Source organism: Papio anubis, chromosome 1 (genome assembly GCF_008728515.1).
Source record: "Papio anubis isolate 15944 chromosome 1, Panubis1.0, whole genome shotgun sequence".
NCBI classification, from domain to species: domain Eukaryota; kingdom Metazoa; phylum Chordata; class Mammalia; order Primates; family Cercopithecidae; genus Papio; species Papio anubis.
In genome coordinates, this window is record NC_044976.1 from 213,096,275 (window position 1) to 213,114,882 (window position 18,608).

The 18,608-nt window shown below is 37.5% G+C and overlaps 1 protein-coding gene across 4 annotated transcripts in view; it reads right to left on the reverse strand.

The window, feature by feature from the left end:
- Positions 1-18,608, reverse strand: part of AKT3 (AKT serine/threonine kinase 3) — a 363,075-nt gene that overhangs the window by 156,752 nt on the left and 187,715 nt on the right. For all 4 annotated transcript variants that reach the window (XM_017958446.3, XM_003893691.5, XM_017958504.3 and 1 more), the window contains one exon: positions 16,926-17,037. In XM_017958446.3, the coding sequence (XP_017813935.1) occupies positions 16,926-17,037 (112 nt within the window). The remainder of the gene's footprint in view (positions 1-16,925; positions 17,038-18,608) is intronic.

The following is an 18,608-nucleotide window of genomic DNA, read 5'->3' on the forward strand; positions in this document are numbered from 1 at the left end:
TCTTCTTATCTATGACCATGAAATGTTTTTCCATTTGTTTGTGTCCTCTCTTATTTCCCTGAGCAGTGGTTTGTAGTTCTCCTTGAAGAGGTCCTTCACATACCTTGTAATTTGGATTCCTAGGTATTTTATTCTCTTTGTAGCAATTGTGAATGGGAGTTCACTCATGATTTGGCTCTCTGTTTATTATTGGTGGATAGAATGCTTGTGATTTTTGCACATTGATTTTGTATCCTGAGACATTGCTGAAATTGCTCATCAGCTTAAGGAGATTTGGGGCTGAGACAATGGGATTTTCTAAACATACAATCACGTAATCTGCAAACGAGAAAATTTGACTTTCTCTCTTCCTAACTGAATACCCTTTCTTTCTTTCTCTTGCCTGATTGCCCTGACCAGAACTTTCAATACTATGTTGAACAGGAGTGGTGAGAGAGGGCATCGTTGTCTTGTGCTGGTTTTCAAAGGGAATGCTTCCAGTTTTTGCCCATTCAGTATGATATTTGCTGTGAGTCTGTCATAAATAGCTCTTATTATTTTGAGATACATTCCATCGATACCTAGTTTATTGAGAGTTTTTAGCATGAAGGGGAGTTGAAATTTGTTGAAAGCCTTTTCCGCATCTATTGAGATAATCATGTGGTTTTTGTCATTGGTTCTGTTTATGTCATGGATTACATTTATTGATTTGTGTATGCTGCACTGGCCTTGCACCCCAGGGATGAAGCCGACTTGATCGTGGGGATAAGCTTTTTGACGTGCTGCTGGATGCAGTTTGCCAGCATTTCATTGAGGATTTTTGCATCGATGTTCATCAGGGATACTGTCCTGACATTTTCTTTTTCTGTTTTGTCTCTGCCAGGCTTCACCAAGGTTAAAATGAAGGAAGAAATGTTGAGGGCAGCCAGAGAGAATGGTCGGGTTTCCCACAAAGGGAAGCCCATCAGACTAACAACGGATCTCTCTGCAGAAACCCTACAAGCCAGAAGAGAGTGGGGGCCCATACTCAACATCCGCAAAGAAAATATATATATATTTTTTTGAGACGGAGTCTCACTGTTGCTCAGGCTGGAGTGTAGTGGTGCAATCGTGGCTCACTGCACCCTCTGCCTCCTGGGTTGAAGCGATTGTCTGCCTCAGCTTCTCGAGTAGCTGGGAGTACAGGCGTCTCTCACCATGCTTGGCTAACTTTTTTGTATTTAGTAACATTTCGCCATGTTGACCAGGCTAATCTCGAACTCCTGACCGCAGGTGATCCACCTGCCTCAGACTCCCAAAGTGCTGGGATTACAGGCAAGAAAAGAATTTTCAACCCAGAATTTCATATCCAGCCAAACTAAGCTTCCTAAGTGAAGGAGAAATAAAATCCTTTACAGACAAGCAAATGCTGAGAGATTCTGTCACCACCATGCCTGCCTTACAAGAGCTCCTGAAGGAGACATTAAACATGCAAAGGAACAAGCGATACCAGCCACTGCAAAAATATGCCAAATTGAAAAGACCATCGACTCTATGAAGAAACTGCATCAACTAACAGGCAAAATAACCAGCTAGCATCGTAATGACAGGATCAAATTCACATGTAACAATATTAACCTTAAATGTAAACGGGCTAAATGCCCCAATTAAAGGACACAGACTGGCATATTGGATAAAGAGTCAAGACCTATCAATGTGCTCTATTCAGAAGACCCACCTCTCGTGCAAAGACACACACAGGCTCAAAATAAAGGGATGGAGAAATATTTACCAAGCAAACAGAAACCACAAAAAAGCAGGAGTTGCAATCTTAATCTCTGATAAAACAGACTTTAGACCAACAAAGATCATAAGAGACAAAGGCATTGCATAATTGTAAAGGGATCACTGCAACAAGAAGAGCTAATTATCCTAAATATATATGCATCCAACACAGGAGCACCCAGATTCATAAAGCAAGTTCTTAGAGACCTACAAAGAGACTTACACTCCCACACAATAATAGTGGAGACTTTAACACCCTACTGTCAATATTAGACAGATCAACGAGACAGAACTCAGCTCTGGACCAAGCGGACCTGATAGACATCTACAGAACTCTCCACCCCAAATCAACAGAATATACATTCTTCTCAGTGCCTCATCGCACTTATTCTAAAACTGACTACGTAATTGGAAGTAAAATACTCCTCAGCAAATGCAAAAGAATGAAAACCGTAAGTCTCCCAGACCACACTGCAATCAAATTAGAACACAGGGCTAAGAAACTCACTCAAAACCACACAACGACATGGAAATTGAACAACCTGCTCCTGAATGACTACTGGGTACATAACGAAATGAAGGCAGAAATAAAGATGTTCTTTGAAACCAATGAGAATGAAGACACAATGTAATAGAATCTCTGGGACACATTTAAAGCAGTGTGTAAAGGGAAATTTATAGTACTAAATGACCACAAGAGAAAGCAGGAAAGATCTAAAATTGACACCCTAACATCACAATTAAAAGAACTAGAGAAGCAAAGGCAAACACATGCAAAGGCTAGGAGAAGGCAAGAAATAACTAAGATCAGAGCAGAACTGAAAGAAATAGAGACATGAAAAAACCCTTCAAAGAAAAAAAACCAATGAATCCAGCAGCTGGGTTTTTTTAAAGGATCAACAAAATAGATCTAGCCAGACTAATACAGAAGAAAAGAGAGAAGAATCAAATAGACACAATAAAAAATGATAAAGGAGATATCACCAGAGATCCCACAGAAATATAAACTACCATCAGAGAATACTGTAAACATGTCTATGCAAATAAACTAGAAAATACAGAAGAAATCGATAAATTCCTGGATGCATACACCCGCCCAAGACTAAACCAGAAAGAAGTTGAATCCCTGAATAGAACGACAACAAGTTCTGAAATTGAGGCAACAATTAATAGCCTACCAACCAGAAAAAGTCCAGGACCAGACGGATTCACAGCTGAATTCTACCAGAGGTATGAAGAGGAGCTAGTACCATTCCTTCTGAAATTATTCCAAACAACAGAAAAGGAGGGAATCCTCCCACACTCATTTTATGAGGCCAGCATTATCCTGATAAGAGTATGCTCCATTCTGATCAATGTACCATGTTTACTTGAAAATAATGTCTCTTCTGCCACTTTTGAGTGTAGTGTTCTATAAATATTAGGTATACCAAGGTGGTTGATAGTGTTATTCTATGCCTTAGCTAATTTTTTGTGTAGCTGCTCTACCAAGTGCTGCGAATTTTTAAATCTCCAAATATGGTTGTGGAATTGCCCATTTTTATCTCTTTAATTCTGTTATATGTGTTGATGACTGCTATATCATCCTGTTCAACAGACATTTTTCTCATTATAAAGTATCACAGTAATCTACGGTAATACATTTAATTTGAAATGATATAATACAGCAATCCATCCTTCTTATGCTTACTGTTTCCATGATCGATCTTTTTCAATCTATTTATTTTCAACCTATATCTTTATCTTTTTCTCCTTTCCTGCCTCTTTTTAAAATTATTTTACATTTTTTCAAAATTCCATTTTAATTTTCCTGTTGGCTTTTCAGTCATCTTTTTTGCAATTACTTTTATATATACCCTTAGCTTTACGTGGTCCACTTATGTAATATATGCCAGAATAATTGTTTTTTCTAATTCCATTTCTCCTCCAATTAGCCTGGTAGCCATCTAGTTGTAACTGAAATTATAATATTTAAATTTGACTTCAAAAAGTCTAATATGTCCATACTTTTAACTTGTACCAGAAAATAAAGCAACCTCACAAAAAATTAACCTCATTTTTGTCAGGACCTCAATTTACGTTATTACATCAGATATTTTTCATTTATATAATTAAAGCACGACATAAATTATTTAAAAATCAATGTTTATTTTTATTGATTGATTTAAGCATTTTGCTTTTCATTCTATTCTGTATTTATCCTTCAATCAGAGATTATTCTTATTGTGTCTAAAGAATACTAGGACACGGGGGCGCCCAAGATGAGCGAATAGGAACAGCTCCAGCCTCCAGGTCCCAGTGTGAGCGACACAGAAGACGGGTGATTTTTGCATTTTCAACTGAGGTACAGACCGACACCTCACACCTCACACGGCTGGGTACACCTCTGAGACGAAGCTTTCAGAGCAAGAATCAGACAGCAACATTCGTTGTTCAGCAATATTCTATCTTCTGCAGCCTCCGCTGCTCATACCCAGGCAAACAGGGTCTGGAGTGGACCCCAAGCAAATTCCAACAGACCTGCAGCTGAACGTCCTGACTGTTAGAAGGAAAACAAACAAACAGAAAGGACATCCACACCAAAACCCAATCAATACGTCACCATCATCAAAGACCAAAGGCAGATAAAACCACAAAGATGGGGAAAAAGCAGTGCAGAAAAGCTGGAAATTCAAAAAATCAGAGCGCATCTCCCCCTCCAAAGGAATGCAGCTCATCGCCAGCAACGGAACAAAGCTGGACGGAGAATGACTTTGACGAGTTGAGAGAACAAGGCTTCAGTCGATCAAACTTCTCAGAGCTAAAGGAGGAACTACTTACCCAGCACAAACAAACTAAAAACCTTGAAAAAAGAATGGATGAATGGATAACTAGAATAATCAATGCAGAGAAGACCATAAAAGAACTGATAGAGATGAAAACCATGACACAAGAACTACGTGACAAATGCACAAGTTTCAGTAACCCACTTGATCAACTGGAAGAAAATCAGTGATTGAAGATCAAATGAATGAAATGAAGCGAGAAGAGAGGTCCAGAGAAAAAAGAGGAAAAAGAAATGAACAAAGCCTCCAAGAAATATGGGATTATGTGAAAAGACCAAATCTACGTCTGATTAGTGTGCCTGAAAGTGATGGGGAAAATGGAACCAAGTTGGAAAACACTCTGCAGGATATCATCCAGGAGAATTTCCCCAACCTAGTAAGGCAGGCCAACATCCTAATTCAGGAAATACAGAGAATGCCACAAAGATACTCCTCGAGAAGAGCAACTCCAAGACACATAGTTGTCAGATTCACCAAAGTTGAAATGAAGGAAAAAATGTTAGTTAAGGGCAGCCAGAGAGAAAGGTCGGGTTACCCATAAAGGGAAGCCCATCAGACTAACAGCAGATCTCTCGGCAGAACCTCTACAAGCCAGAAGAGAGTGGGGGCCAATATTCAACATTCTTAAAGAATTTTCAACTCAGAATTTCATATCCAGCCAAACTAAGTTTCATAAGTGAAGGAAAAATAAAATCCTTTACAGACAAGCCAATGCTGAGAGATTTTGTCACCATCAGGCCTGCCCTACAAGAGATCCTGAAGGAAGCACTAAACATGGAAAGGAACAACAGGTACCAGCCATTGCAAAAACATGCCAAAATGTAAAGACCATCAATGCTAGGAAGACACTCCATCAACTAACGAGCAAAATAACCAGTTAGTATCATGATGACAGGATCAAGTTCACAAATAACAATAGTAACCTTAAATATAAATGGACTAAATGGTCCAATTAAAAGACACAGACAGGCAAATTGGATAAAGAGTCAAGACCCATCAGTGTGCTGTACTCAGGAGACCCATCTCACATGCAGAGACACACATAGGCTCAAAATAAAAGGATGGAGGAAGATCTACCAAGTAAATGGAAAAAAAAAAAGCAGGGGTTGCAATCCTAGTCTCTGATAAAGCAGACTTTAAACCATCAAAGATCAAAAGAGACAAAGAAGGCCAACACATAATGGTAAAGGGATCAATTCATCAGGAAGAGCTAACTGTCCTAAATATATATACACCCAATACAGGAGCACCCAGATTCATAAACCAAGTCCTTAGAGACCTACAAAGAGACTCAGACTCACACACAATAATAATGGGAGACTTTAACACCCCACTGTCGACATTAGACAGATCAATGAGACAGAAAGTTAACAAAGGATATCCAGGAATTGAACTCAACTCTGCAACGAGAGGGCCTGATAGACATCTACAGAACTCTCCACCCCAATCAACAGAATATACATTCTTCTCAGTACCACATCACACTTATTCCAAAATTGACCACATAGTGGGAAGTAAAGTACTCCTCAGCAAATGTAAAAGAACAGAAATTGTAACAAACTGTCTCTCAGACCACAGTGCAATCAAACTAGAACTCAGGACTAAGAAACTCAATCAAAACTGCTCAACTACATGAAAACTGAACAACCTCCTCCTGAATGACTACTGGGTACATAACGAAATGAAGGCAGAAATAAAGATGTTCTTTGAAACCAACAAGAATAAAGACACAACATACCAGAATCTCTGAGACACATTTAAAGCAGTGTGTAGAGGGAAATGTATAGCACTAACTGTCCACAAGAGAAAGCAGGAAAGATCTAAAATTGACACCCTAACATCACAATTAAAAGAACTAGAGAAGCAAGAGCAAACACATTCAAAAGCTAGCAGAAGGCAAGAAATAACTAAGATCAGAGCAGAACTGAAGAAGATAGAGACACAAAAAATCCTCCAAAAAATCAATGAATCCAGGAGCTGGTTTTCTGAAAAGATTAACAAAATTGATAGACCGCTAGCAAGACTAATAAAGAAGAAAAGAGAGAAGAACCAAATAGACGCAATAAAAAAAATGATAAAGGCGATATCACCAGTGACCCCACAGAAATACAAACTACTATCAGAGAATACTATAAACACCTCTACGCAAATAAACTAGAAAACCTAGAAGAAATGGGTAATTTCCTTGACACTTACACTCTCCCAAGACTAAACCAGGAAGAAGTTGAATCCCTGAATAGACCAATAGCAGGCTCTGAAATTGAGGCAATAATTAACAGCCTGCCAAGCAAAAAAAGTCCAGAACCAGAAGGATTCACAGCCGAATTCTACCAGAGGTACGAGGAGCTGGTACCATTCCTTCTGAAACTATTCCAATGAATAGAAAAAGAGGGAATCCTCCCTAACTCATTTTATGAGGCCAGCATCATCCTGATACCAAAGCCTGGCAGAGACACAACAAAAAGAAGAGAATTTTAAACCAATATCCCTGATGAACATCGATGCAAAAATCCTCAATAAAATACTGGCAAACTGAATCCAGCAGCACATCAAAAAGCTTATCCACCATGATCAAGTGGGCTTCATCCCTGGGATGCAAGGCTGGTTCAGCATACACAAATCAATAAACGTAATCCAGCATGTGAAAAGAACCAAAGACAAAAACCACATGATTATCTCAATAGAGGCAGAAAAGGCCTTTGACAAAATTCAACAGCCCTTCATGCTAAAAACTCTCAATAAATTTGGTATTGATGGAACGTATCTCAAAATAGTAAGAGCTATTTATGAGAAACCCACAGCCAATATCATATTGAATGGGCAAAAACTGGAAGCATTCCCTTTGAAAACTGGCACAAGACAGGGATACCCTCTCTCACTATTCCTATTCAACATAATGTTGGAAGTTCTGGCGAGGGCAATCAGGCAAGAGAAAGAAATAAAGCATATTCAGTTAGGAAAAGAAGAAGTCAAATTGTCCCTGTTTGCAGATGACATGATTGTATATTTAGAAAACCCCATCGTCTCAGCACAAAATCTCCTTAAGCTGATAAGCAACTTCAGCAAAGTCTCAGGATACAAAATCAATGTGCAAAAATCACAAGCATTCTTTTACACCAGTAACAGACAAACAGAGAGCCAAATCATGAATGAACTCCCATTCACAATTGCTTCAAAGAGAATAAAATACCTAGGAATCCAACTTACAAGGGATGTAAAGGACCTCTTCAAGGAGAACTACAAACCACTGCTCAGTAAAATACAAGAGGACACAAACAAATGCAAGAACATACCATACTCATGGATAGGAAGGATCAATATTGTGAAAATGGCCATACTGCCCAAGGTGATTTATAGATTCAATGCCATCCCTATTAAGCTACCAATGACTCTCTTCACAAAATTGGAAAAAAACTGCTTGTTCATATGGAACCAAAAAAGAGCCCGCATTGTCAAGACAATCCCAAGTCAAAAGAAGAAAGCTGGAGGCATCACGCTACCTGACTTCAAACTATACTACAAGGCTACAGTAACCAAAACAGCATGCTACTGGTACCAAAACAGAGAGAGAGAGACCAATGGAACAGAACAGAGTCCTCAGAAATAATACCACACATCTACAGCCATCTGATCTTTGATAAACCTGACAAAAACAAGAAATGGGGAAAGGATTCCCTATTTAATAAATGGTGCTGGGAAAACTGGCTAGCCATAAGTAGAAAGCTGAAACTGGATCCTTTCCTTACTCCTTATACGAAAATTAATTCAAGATGGATTAGAGACTTAAATGTTAGACCTAAAACCATAAAAACCCTACAAGAAAACCTAGGTAATACCATTCAGGACATAGGCATGGGCAAGGACTTCATGTCTAAAACACCAAAAGCAACGGCAACAAAAGCCAAAATTGACAAACGGGATCTAATTAAACTGAAGAGCTTCTGCACAGCAAAGGAAACTACCATCAGAGTGAACAGACAACCTACAGAATGGGAGAAAATTTTTGCAATCTACTCATCTGGCAAAGGGCTAACATCCAGAACCTACAAAGAACTCAAACAAATTTACAAGAAAAAAACAACCCCATCAAAAAGTGGGCAAAGGATATGAACAGACACTTCTCAAGACATTCATACAGCCAACAGATACATGAAAAAATGCTCATCATCACTTGCCATCAGAGAAATGCAAATCAAAACCACAATGAGATAGCATCTGACACCAGTTAGAATGGCAATCATTAAAAACATCAGGAAACAACAGGTGCTGGAGAGGATGTGGAGGAATAGGAACACTTTTACACTGTTGGTGGGACTGTAAACTAGTTCAACCATTGTGGAAAACAGTGTGGTGATTCCTCAAGGATCTAGAACTAGAAATACCATTTGACCCAGCCATCCCATTACTGGGGATATACCTAAAGGATTATAAATCATGCTGCTATAAAGACACATGCACACGTATGTTTATTGTGGCACTATTCACAATAGCAAAGACTTGGAATCAACCCAAATATCCATCAGTGACAGACTGGATTAAGCAAATGTGGCACATATACACCATGGAATACTATGCAGCCATAAAAAAAGGATGAGTTCGTGTCCTTTGTAGGGACATGGATGCAGCTGGAAACCATCATTCTCAGCAAACTATCGCAAGAACAGAAAACCAAACACCGCATGTTCTCACTCACAGGTGGAAATTGAACAATCAGATCACCTGGACACAGGAAGGGGAACATCACATACCGGGGCCTATTGTGGGGAGGCAGGAAGTGGGAGGGATAGCATTAGGAGATATACCTAATGTAAATGATGAGTTAATGGGTGCAGCACACCAACATGGCACACGTATGCATATGTAACAAACCTGCACGTTGTGCACAAGTACCCTAGAACTTAAAGTATAATAATAATAATTAAAAAAAAAATACTAGGTTAGTTATTTCAGGTGTGCTAGTGAGAAATCCTATCAAATTTTGGCGGCAGGGGGAGTGAGGGGAGTAGAGACAGAATCTCACTATGTTGCCCAGGCTGGTCTTGAGCTCCTGGGCTCAAGTGATCTTCCTGCCTCAGCCTCCAAGGTGTTGGGATTATAGGCATGAGACACAATGCCCAGCCTCTATCAACTGTTTACTGAAAATATTTTCATTTTACTTTTATTCATGGAAAAAAGTTATTTCTTAGCATTCATTTTCTTTCAGAACTTTGGGGATATCATTTGATCATCTTTGGAAATATTCCATTATCATTCCATTATTTGGGAACATCATTCCATTATATTTCATTATTATTCCATCCCACATATTGATACATTACCTTTTGGTCTAGGTGTTGCTGCTCTGAAAGCAAAGTACATTTTTTCTCTATCTATATTGGGGATTTTCACACTCTCTTTGTTTTTGAATAGTCTAATGAGATTAGGGATTTGCTTCATATTTTTACTACTTGAGATTTATAGGACTTTTGAAACTATGGTTTGACATTTTTAGCCATTTTTTAAAAATTTCAATCATATTTTCAAATACTTTTTGCTCTATTCTCTCCTCTCCTTCTGAAGCTCCAATTATATATATGTAAGACATTCTCACTACATTCTTTTTATCTTACATTCTATTCTTACTTTTATTTTCTATCCTCTTATCTTTGCATGTTTCATTATAAACGTTCTGTTCTGACGTAGTTTTGAGTTCACTAATTGTCTCTAATGTGAGGTCTACTTTGCCATTAAAGCCGTCTGCTAGAACTCACAATTCCAAATGTTTTGTTTTCAATTTTAGAATTTCTATGGGGTTCTTTCTTGTTAATTTTACCTTGATTACAAATCAAAGCTATTATCCATTTGTTTCTTTTTTATACTTTCCCTCTGCAGAATCACCCAATCTTAATATACTTGAACATACTAATTAATGCATAGTTCTTTTATCTAGAGTTCCTATGAATATAATTCTATTGTCTGTTTTTCCCTCTGTTATTTTGGCCACATTGTGTTGAATTTTCGTATACTCATTTTTTAACAAGTCCTGGACGTAGCACATGAAAATTGAGGTAATGTGAGGTCTAGGAAGACAGAATATTCTGTTAGAGAGAATTTACATTTGCTTTTAGCAAGCTCCTAGAAAACTAGCAAAGTTGAATCACCTTCACTCAATTTCAGGACTGAAATAATTTATAATTATACATCAATCCTCTCAAAGCAAATCTATTTCCAGTTTACTCTTTCTTATAGGGCACAGTCCTTTAAGCTATCAATACCAAAATGTAGTGGTTTACCATGTCTCCTCTTTGGTAGATCCTAGATTCCAAAATATCACTCCTAGCTCTGGGAGCTACTCAACATGTCTCCATCTCCAATACTACTTCAAGAACTAACAGGTAACCCAAAGGGAAAAGTAGGTTCACTCTCTGGGTTTCTTTTCTCAATAAAGTTTTGGCCCCATAAATCTTAGCCTTATCAGCTCTCTGGTGCCTTTTTAAAAAACAAAAACTAAAGTCTTTTCCAGCTTTACTCATGGTAGTTAGCTGGACTACTGACCCAAATTACCTCATTCATCATAATTCATGATACTTAAACTATAACCCTACACCATTTGGTGAGGATGGAGGGGTATGAGGGGTAATTCCTGCAAAAGAGTATCAGGTCAAAGTACCTGACTAACTGAAAGTGAGCATTCAATCTTCTAATTCCTAAGTAATGTGTAAAAATGTAATTAATTTGAAAAACATAATGGAGACCTCTATGAAAGAAGTACATTAATATTTTAAAAGTACATATACTACTTACGCAAAAATCAAACAATTTTCACCAACTGATTATTCATTTACTAATAAATATTTAATTAAATGTCTAATACATGTGTGCTCCTAAAGTTTAAATAAGGAATGGCTTAGGAAGAACTTACAGTCTGATTGGGGGGGCCTTGGTATTATGAGGAAGTATAATAAAATGTTATGGGTAAAATGATACAATTATACACTGAGTACAGTGGTGTTCTAACAATAATAATAGTTTGTGATGGGGACCCAAAGAGAAAGGTAATTCTTGAATGTAGATGTGCAAAATGAATTGGTACTGACCAGGATGAGCAAGAGACAAGCAAAGGATATGAGGTGTTCCTAGCAGTAGGGGCAAAAGGGCAAGAAGGAAAGAGCTACAGGTAATGTAAGAGCACAGTATAGCATTAGTACCTGGGAAACAACAAAGAGTTCAATGTATCTGGAACACGGTGGGGGCGAGGTATATGTGTACGCATGTACATGTGTCTCTGTATGTGAGTGTGAGTATAGTGGCCATGGCTGTGATAGTGATAGTAGTTAGCTGTAAGAGAGAAAAATAATCTTTGTTTATATTGTGGATGGTCATGTGCAGCATAATAAAGTACATATACAAATCATATTTAACAGTAAGTAAGTGAAGTGTATCCAATAAAATAAGGAAAAAAGGTATATGTGCTATCATCAAAATTATTAAACATTGCTTAAAAACACAGAGAAATAGCACATAAAACTATCAGAAATGAAGAGATAAAATTGTTATTGTCTGCAGACACTAGATCTACAAAAGAATAAATGTTCTGGGTTACTTAACCCCAAAGGTGATGGTATTAGGAAGTGGGCCTTTGTGAGGTCATGATAGAACTCATAAATTAAAATAGAGCATTTATAGAAAAGTCCTCAGAGAGTTCCTTTGACACTTTTACTAGGTGACAATACAGGGAAAAGACACCTTCTATGAACCGTGAAGAGGGCCCTCTATAGACACTGAATTTGCCAACATCTTGAACTTAAACACCTGGCCTCCAGAACTGTCAGAAATAAATTTCTATGGTTTATAAGCTACTCGGTTTATGATATTTTGTTGTAGCAGCCCAAAGGGACTAAGGCAAATACCATTTACAAAAGCATCAAAAAGAATAAAATACTTTAGGAATAAAGTTAACCAAGAAGGTGAAAGATCTGTACCCTGAAAACTACAAAACATTGCTGAAAGAAATGAAAGGAGACACAAATAAATGGAAAGATATCCCATGTTCATGCACTGGAAGGTTTAATATTGTTAAGATGTCAATACCGCAAAGTAAGCTACATATTCAATGCAATCCTTTTCAAAATCCTATAGCATTTTTGCAGAAACAGAAAAAACAATCCTAAAATTCATATGGAAACCATAAAGAATCCCAAATAGCTGAAAAAATCTTGAGAAAGCAAAAAGCTGAGGGCTTCATACTTCCTGACTTCAAAATGCATTCTAAAGCTTCAGTAATTAAAACAGTTTGGTACTGGCATAAAGACATATAGACTAATGGAACAGAACAGAGAGCCCAGGTAATAAAACCGTATATATATGGTCAAATGATCTTTGACAAGAGTGCCATGACTAACACAATGTGGAAATGTATTGGTGCTGGGAAAACTGGGTATCAACATGCAAAAGAATAAAAGTGGAGCCTTATTTTACACACACAAAATGAACTCAAAATGGATCGAAGAATAAATATAAGACATGAAATTACAAACTCCTAGGAAAAAACCACAGGAGAAAAGTTTCATAACTTGGTCCTTAGAAATGATTTCTTGATGCTGACAAAAGCAATAAGAGATGAGTAGAACTACATCAAAATAAAAAGCTTCTGCACAGCAAACAACAGAACAAAACAGCAAACAACAGAACAAAACAGCAAACTACAGAATGAGAGAATGTATTTCCAAACCATATGTCTGATAAGGACTTAATATTCAAAATGTATAAGGAACTCCTACAACTCAATAGTGAAAACAAAAAACAGAAACACAAGTAAAAACTTGGCAAAAGACTTGAATAGACATTTCTTCAAAGAAGACATACAAATGATACACAGGTATTTGAAAAATGCTTAGCATTATGAATTATCAGGGAAGTTCAAATCAAAACCACGATGAAATATCACCTTACACCTGCTAGGATGGCTGTTATTTTTAAAAAACAACAACATAAAAAATAAGTAAGTATCAGCAAAGATGTGGAGAAATTAAAACCTTGTACACCATTGTTGGGAATGTAAAATAACGTAGATGCTATAGAAAACAGTATGGAGATTCTTCAAAAAATTAAAAGTAGAACTACCATATGAACCAGCAATCACATTTCTGGATATTTATTCGAACAAAGTTAAATGAGGAACTTAAATAAATATCCGCCCTCTCATACTCATTGTTGCATTATTCACAATAGACAAGAGGTGGAAGCAACCTAAATATCCATCAGCAGATGAATGAATAAAGAAAATGTATTGGCCAGGAGTGTGGCTCATGCCTGTAATTCCAGCCGAGGGAGGAGGATTGCTTGAGGCCGGGAGTTCCAGACAAGCCCTGGCAACATAGAGAAACCTTGTCTCTACAAAAAAAAAAAAAAAAAAAAAAAATTTAAATTAGTTGCATGTGCAGCTGTAGTCTCAGCTACTGGGGAGGCTAAGCTGGGAGGATCCCTTGGCCCCAAGTTCCAGGCTGCAGTAAGCCATGATCACACCACTGCACTCCAGCCTGGGTGACAGAGCAAGACCCTGTCTCAAGAGAAGAAAGAAGGCAAATGTGTTACATACATACAATGGAATATTATTCAGCCTTAAAAAGAAGAAAATCCTCTACTATGCTGCAACATGGATTAACTCTGAAGACATTATACTAAGTGAAATAAGACAGTAACAGGACAAACATTGTATGATTCCACTTATGTGACGTGTCTAAAGTGTCAAATTCACAGAAGCAGAAAGCAGAACGGTGGTTTCCAGGGGCTGGGGATAGGGGAATGGAGAGCTGTTGTTCAACGGGAACAGAGGTTCAGTCATGCCAGATGAAAACGTTCTAGAGCTCTGCTGTACAACAATATGCACATAGTTAACAATACTCTATTATACCCTTCCAAATGGAAGAGGATTTCACATTATGTAATTTTTTACCATAATTTTTTAAAAGAATGCACTAATGTAGCTAAGACCATTTTTATTTAAAAAAAAAAAAAGGGATATGTTGCTATATTAACAGTTAAAAATTTTATAAAGTTTATCTAATTAAAGCCATGTGGTATTAATGCTAGAATACAGAAAGGTCAAAGGGGAAAAAAAGACTAAATCCTAAAAGCCCAAATATGTATATGTGTTATCCACAATCAGTGAGAAACAAATGGATTATCTAATGAATGGAGATGAGACGATGGGCTTGCCATTGAGAAAAAAATAAGAGTCCAACCTTATATCATGTACTGAAATAAATGTAAGATAGGTAAGAGATATACATTTAGTTTACAACAGGTAAAAATTTTAGACTGGGCAGAATACTAAAAACAGAGAGTTTTTTCTAACTCACACTAACCCTAAGTCTTCAATGATATCTAGAGTCATATAGAATTTCCAAACACCAGATTCTAGAGGTATACAGAAATGCACAAACTAATGGCAAATATAAGTATGCTGTTTTTCATTTGTACTAATACTGTTTTTTCTTATAGTTATAAATGCAAATGAAAACTGACGGTTCAGAATAGTATATTATTACAGGAATAGCAGAGGACTTTAGAGTCTTAAGATCTGACAGAAATCCAGCTTTGTAAACACAAATGGCAAAACGAATTGTGCTTCAATAGACGTTAAAAATCCACTAAGAATAACATTTTCAAAGAATATATATTGACGTGGGAAAAGTTTCATTCATCCAGCTGGTCAATAAATACTGTGTTGGGCCATGGACTATGTGCTAAAGATTTTTTAAATGAGCAAGGAAGCCATGATCTTTGCTATCAAGAATCTTAAAGTTTAGTGAGAAAGGCAAACAAGGATTACAGTTATAATATACTTGACAGAAAAGGTACAAAGGAAAATATCTAAGTACCTAGCCGGGGAACCTGCCTAGTCTATAAGAGTCAGAGGTTTTGTAGGAAAAATAACATTTTAAGTTCAGATCTGAAAAGATACATAGGAATTAGCCCAACTTAGTGGTTATGGATTATGGGTGGACATATCAACAAACTGAAAGCTCAGTATTAATTATCAAGGGAGAAAAATTACCAGGATCAATGGTGGGGAGGGGAGGGTGTACAGGGAGGGGAAGGTATGCGGGGAGGGGTGGAGCTCAGGGACCCATACCCAGAACGGTATATATACTAAAGGCCTAATAACATCTGTACAGAATAAGATTGGAAGTACACAAAAGAAAATATTATCAATGCTTAACTCTTTTCTATATTTCTTAATCAATCATACATTACCATTTACTCTACTGATCAAAAGGGTTATTAAAATAATACTTTACCATTGTGCTTTTATTAAAATTTTAGACAAGACTGTTAAAACTTAATGTATTCATTTGGCAAATAAGGCTAATAAGATTTAACTTCACAAAGCTGCTGATTAGGATCAAATATAACATGTACAGGATAACGGTTTTGTGACTGTGGTCGCTGGACCTAACTCAGTATCAGAGTGAGTGGATATAGAATTGGGAAGTAGTTGTAAAAACTGATAGATCAGGAGGATAAAAACGTGGACCCGATGAAGTTAATGAGTTGGTTACTACAGTGTTGTCACTACCCACTTTAGCAATAATGACAGTCAATGTTAATTAATCCTCCCCCTCCCGCTCCTTAGACCCAATCTCAGAATCCTTAGCAACCTAGTGCTCCAGGCAGCCACTTGCAATTAATTTAGAATGGCATGTTAATTGCAATCTTTTGCTATCACTAGCCTCAGAATTGCAAGTATGAATACAATCATACAATTTTTTAAAAAAGGTAGTTTCGCTAAAAAATGTCTCTCTTTTTTGAGACAGAGTCTCGCTCTGTCACCCAGGCTGGAGTGCAGTGGTGCGATCTCGGCTCACTACAAGCTCCATCTCCCGGGTTCATGCCATTCTCCTGCCTCTGCCTCCTGAGTAGCTGGGGCTACAGGCACCCACCACCATGCCCAGCTGATTTGTTTTGTATTTTTTTAGTAGAGACGGGGTTTCACCGTGTTAGCCAGGATGGTCTTGATCTCCTGACCTCATGATCCACCCGCCTTGACCTCCCAGAGTGCTGGGATTACAGGCGTGAGCCACCGTGCCAGGCCAAAAATGTCTTTTTAAATGTATATTTTAACATTTAAATGTTCTGTTTCTCTGAAAGTATATCTTCTAGCATGCCCAGAGGTTCTGATATATTAAATATTATTTTGTAAGCCACCGTTATTCATGTATTATGCCAGAAACAAGAATTTAGAGACTATAGCATTTAAAAAATGTATTTACATATATTTACAAATAATAAAGTCAGACACAAATACATTAGATGGAGTGTTGCTTTTTCACAAATGTTGTTTTTTCACAAAATGAAAACAAATGAATTTCTTACCTTTCCTCTGGAGTATCTACATGAAATGTTCTCTCTATAACAGTGGTCCACTGGAGACATCTGATTATAAATGTGTTTGGCTTTGGTCGTTCTGTTTTCATTAATTGGCATTCTAAGAATAAAATAAAATGTTTCTTTAAATATGGATATATATATATATATATATTTTTTTTTTTTTTTTTTTTGAGACGGAGTCTCGCTCTGTTGCCCAGGCTGGAGTGCAGTGGCCGGATCTCAGCTCACTGCAAGCTCCGCCTCCCGGGTTTACGCCATTCTCCTGCCTCAGCCTCCCGAGTAGCTGGGACTACAGGCACCCGCCACCTCACCTGGCTAGTTTTTTGTATTTTTTAGTAGAGACAGGGTTTCACCGTGTTAGCCAGGATGGTCTCGATCTCCTGACCTCGTGATCCACCCGTCTCGGCCTCCCAAAGTGCTGGGATTACAGGCGTGAGCCACCGCGCCCGGCCTAAATATGGATATATTTAAACCAAGAAGTAAATAATTGAGAACTACAGAGTTCTATTTTAAACAAAACCCAGTGTGAACTCACAGCTTTCTATGGATCTCCACTCAGTATTATTCACAACCTGACCTTAGTCTTCCTTTCCAATCCTTCACCCATTCTGGCCACATTAACCACCTCAACTGGACTATATAATTTTCCCCAAACACATCTTACCCTTTCCTCTATTTATGCCTTTGCTCCAGCTGTTTTTGTTATCTGAAATACTTCCCCCACTTATTTTATCTCTATCCATATGCATCACCTGCAGTCACAATAATTCTGATCCTTGAAGGTCCAGATCAAACATTATTCCTTCCATGAAACCTTCCATAACACCTGGCCCTAGATTGGCCATTTCATCCTCTCAATTCTCATTACTTATTACCATATCCCTCATTTGTCACCTACCATAGACTATCTTACAGTATTACTTATCATTTTAAGAAAATTACAAATATCACTTATCCTTACCTAGATTATAAGCCCTTTGACAATATAAACTGCCTACAACTCTTAGTATCCACAGCCCCGAGAGCTAGTCAGTCTAAATGTGATTAAATTCTGTTAGTGAATAACTAGGAAGATGTCAAACAACATGAGCCTAAAAGTATGGATTCTGACACTGGTGTGCCTGGATTCAATTATATTTTCATACCATTAACTATACAAACTTGGACAAATTAATTTAACTCTCTAGTCTTCAACAGTTAAGTGGGAAACAGTATCTACATCATAGAATTGATGTAGGAATTAATAATAAACTCATGTAATATTAGCATAATATGAGACCTGTAAGCTTTCGACAAACATTAACTATTATTTGGCATATATCTGAGCTGGGTTTTAAAGGATAAGTGGTATTGGACACCAAGAAAAAAATAGGGTAGAGCTGTCTGCTGACTCTGCTCTTTTCAAAGAAATTAATTTATCTCCATTGAAAACTTCAAGTCTTTTCTCAGTGCTTATCTGCTGTGTCCTATCTCCATCATTAGCAACTATCAACCACCATTTCTGTCTTTACAGTTCCAATTCATTACTCAGATTAGCTGTGGTTTTTTCTTTTTCTTTCTTTTTTTTTGAGACAGAGTCTCGCTCTGTCACCCAGGTTGGAGTGCAGTGGCACAATCTCGGCTCACTGCAACCTCCGCCTGCTGGGTTCAAGTGATTGTCATGCCTCA